The 3,132-nt window shown below is 64.2% G+C and overlaps 1 protein-coding gene across 1 annotated transcript in view; it reads right to left on the bottom strand.

Annotated features, from left to right (window-relative positions):
* Window positions 1-3,107, bottom strand: part of SYMPK (symplekin) — a 22,554-nt gene extending 19,447 nt beyond the window's left edge. Inside the window, exons 1-3 of the mRNA XM_014960942.1 lie at window positions 2,847-3,107; window positions 2,593-2,763; window positions 1,019-1,258 (exon numbers count right to left, since the gene is read on the bottom strand). Coding sequence (XP_014816428.1) covers window positions 1,019-1,258; window positions 2,593-2,763; window positions 2,847-3,093 — 658 coding nt within the window. The 5' untranslated portion in view covers window positions 3,094-3,107. The remainder of the gene's footprint in view (window positions 1-1,018; window positions 1,259-2,592; window positions 2,764-2,846) is intronic.
* Between the last annotated feature and the right edge of the window lie 25 nt (window positions 3,108-3,132).

The following is a 3,132-nucleotide window of genomic DNA, read 5'->3' on the forward strand; positions in this document are numbered from 1 at the left end:
CACTGGGAAGACCTATGTGGTGTTTAATGCCACTACCCATCTCCAGGAGAGCACTGGGAGGACCTTCGGGGCATTTAATGCCACCACCCACCCCCAGGAGAAACCAGAAAGACCCTGGGTGGCACTGGGAAGACCTTGGGGGGGTTGTAATGCCACCACTTGTCCCCAGGAGGGTACTGGGAGGGCTCCAGGAGGGACTGGAAGGACCCCAGGAGACCACTGGGAAGACTTATGTGGTGTTTAATGTCACTACCCATCTCCAGGAGAGCACCAGGAGGACCTTCGGGGCATTTAATGCCACCACCCACCCCCAGGAGAAACCAGAAAGACCCTGGGTGGCACTGGGAAGACCTTGGCGGGGGTGTAATGCCACCACTTGTCCCCAGGAGGGTACTGGGAGGGCTCCAGGAGGGACTGGAAGGACCCCAGGAGACCACTGGGAAGACTTATGTGGTGTTTAATGTCACTACCCATCTCCAGGAGAGCACCGGGAGGACCTTCGGGGCATTTAATGTCACCACCCACCCCCAGTGTGACCAGGAAGGAACTAGGTGGACCCGGAGGGGCACTGGGAGGACCCAAGGGACATTCAATGCCACCACCCACCCCCAGGAGAAACCAGAAAGACCCTGGGTGGCACTGGGAAGACCTTGGGGGGGTTGTAATGCCACCACTTGTCCCCAGGAGGGTACTGGGAGGACCCAAGGGACATTTAATCACAGAATCACAGAATCTTCTAGGTTGGAAGGGACCTTAAAGATCATCTTGTCCAACCGTCAACCTGACTGACAGAAATAGACACCCACACAACAAACAAGGAGCATCATCACTAATGCCACCACCCCTCCCCAGGAGAAACCAGAAAGACCCTGGGTGGCACTGGGAAGACCTTGGGGGGGTTGTAATGCCACCACTTGTCCCCAGGAGGGTACTGGGAGGACCCTGGGTGGCATCAGGAGGACCCGAGGCAGCACAGTGCCACCAGGGAGGGGACAACCGTGACGCCCCCGCATCTCACCGATCTTCATCTTCTTGAGGGTGGCGTCGGGCTCGTCGCGGGGCCGTTTGCGGGTGTCGCGGGGGCTGGGCATGCTGCGGGCGATCTCGGCCTGCTGGGTGCCCAGGTCGACCAGCAGGGTGGTGATCTGGGGCTGGAAGTCCCCCGAGGAGGGGTGCCGCAGGACGCTCAGGAGGTGCAGCTTCAGGTTCTTCCGGACGCTGCTCACCTGCGACTTGGCCAGGGTGGGGGGCAGGTTGGCTGTGAGAGAGGGGACACACACACCCCCCGTGTTAGGGACACATGGGGACATGGGACAGGATGGTTTGGGTGGGATCAGCTCTGCTGTCCCCAAGAGGGTGGGGGTGAGCTTGGATCCTTGGGCAAGATGGAAGGTGGGAGCTCAGAAACTGGGGACGTTTGGGTCTCCAGCCTCCCGTGGTGGGACCTTGGGGACCCAGGACTCCCATGCGGGGAGACCCTGGGCTGAGAACGTTTGGGTCCCCAGCCTCCTGTGGGGGGCACCCTGGGAGGAGGACATTAGGGTCCCCAGCCTCCCGTGGTGGGACCCTTGGGTCCCCAGCCTCCCATGGGGGGCACCCTGGGCTGAGGACATTTGGGTCCCCAGCCTCCCGTGGGGGAACCCCTGGGCTGAGGACATTTGGGGACCTTGGGGACCCAGGACTCCCCATGGGGGGGACCCTGGGCCAAGGACATTTGGGTCTCCAGCCTCTCATGGGGGGACCTTGGGGACCCAGGACTCCCCAGGGGGGGACCCTGGACTGAGGACATTTGGGACCCCAGCCTCCCGTGGTGGGCCCCAGCCTCCTGTGGGGGGACCCTGGGGACCCAGGACTCCCATGGGGGGCACCCTGGGCTGAGAACATTTGGGTCCCCAGCCTCCCGTGGGGGAAACCCTGGGCTGAGGACATTTGGGTCCCCAGCTTCCCATGGGGGGCACCCCTGGGAGGAGGACATTTGGGTCTCCAGCCTCCCATGGGGGGCACCCCTGGGAGGAGGACATTTGGGACCCCAGCCTCCCGTGGTGGGACCTTGGGGACCCATCATGGGGGGACCTTGGGGACCCAGGACTCCCCATGGGGGGGACCCTGGGCCAAGGACATTTGGGTCTCCAGCCTCTCATGGGGGGACCTTGGGGACCCAGGACTCCCCATGGGGGGGACCCTGGGCCAAGGACATTTGGGTCTCCAGCCTCTCATGGGGGGACCTTGGGGACCCAGGACTCCCCATGGGGGGGACCCTGGGCCAAGGACATTTGGGTCTCCAGCCTCTCATGGGGGGACCTTGGGGACCCAGGACTCCCCATGGGGGGGACCCTGGGCCAAGGACATTTGGGTCTCCAGCCTCTCATGGGGGGACCTTGGGGACCCAGGACTCCCCATGGGGGGGACCCTGGGCCAAGGACATTTGGGTCTCCAGCCTCTCATGGGGGGACCTTGGGGACCCAGGACTCCCCAGGGGAACGGGTGAGCCCAGGAGCTCCCCACCCTACGAGCGCTGAAGGGGGGACCTTGGGGCACCAGGGCCACTCTTCTCCCTCGGGTGACGGTGACACCGGGCGAGGTGACGCTTACCGTGGAGGGTCTCGTAGGCTTGGATGACCTCGGCCATGAACATGGGCCGCTGGCGGGCGATGGTGGCCAGGGAGCCCAGCGCGGCCGTCAGGTTGATGCTGGAGATGGCCGGGTGCACCATGAACTTGAGGAGCTGCTCCAGGGCGGCCTTGCCCTCCTCCCACAGCACGTCTGCGGGGACACACGGGGGACGCTCAGTGTCCCCTCGTCCCCTCTGGTCCCGGAGGGGCCCCCCCGGCGCCCCGCGGCCTCACTGTATTTGATGTAGGGGTGGTCCTTGGGGATGCGCTCCAGGCTGATGTCGTTCTCGTGGCGCTTGGGGACGTCGGAGTCGGCCATGCGGGGCGAGAGGGTGATGATCAGCCCCTCCACGAACTTGATGGCGTGGGTGCGGATGCCGTCGTTGTCCGAGTCCAGGAGGAGGATGATGTCGCTGGCCATGGCCGTCATCATCTCCCAGCAGGCCTCCTGCAGCTCGCTGATCACCTTCGACTTCACCATCCACTGCGGGCAGGGAAGGGGTTAAACCACCCCACCCCC

This window comes from Calidris pugnax, unplaced genomic scaffold (genome assembly GCF_001431845.1).
Source record: "Calidris pugnax isolate Ruff unplaced genomic scaffold, ASM143184v1 scaffold535, whole genome shotgun sequence".
Taxonomy (NCBI): Eukaryota; Metazoa; Chordata; class Aves; order Charadriiformes; family Scolopacidae; genus Calidris; species Calidris pugnax.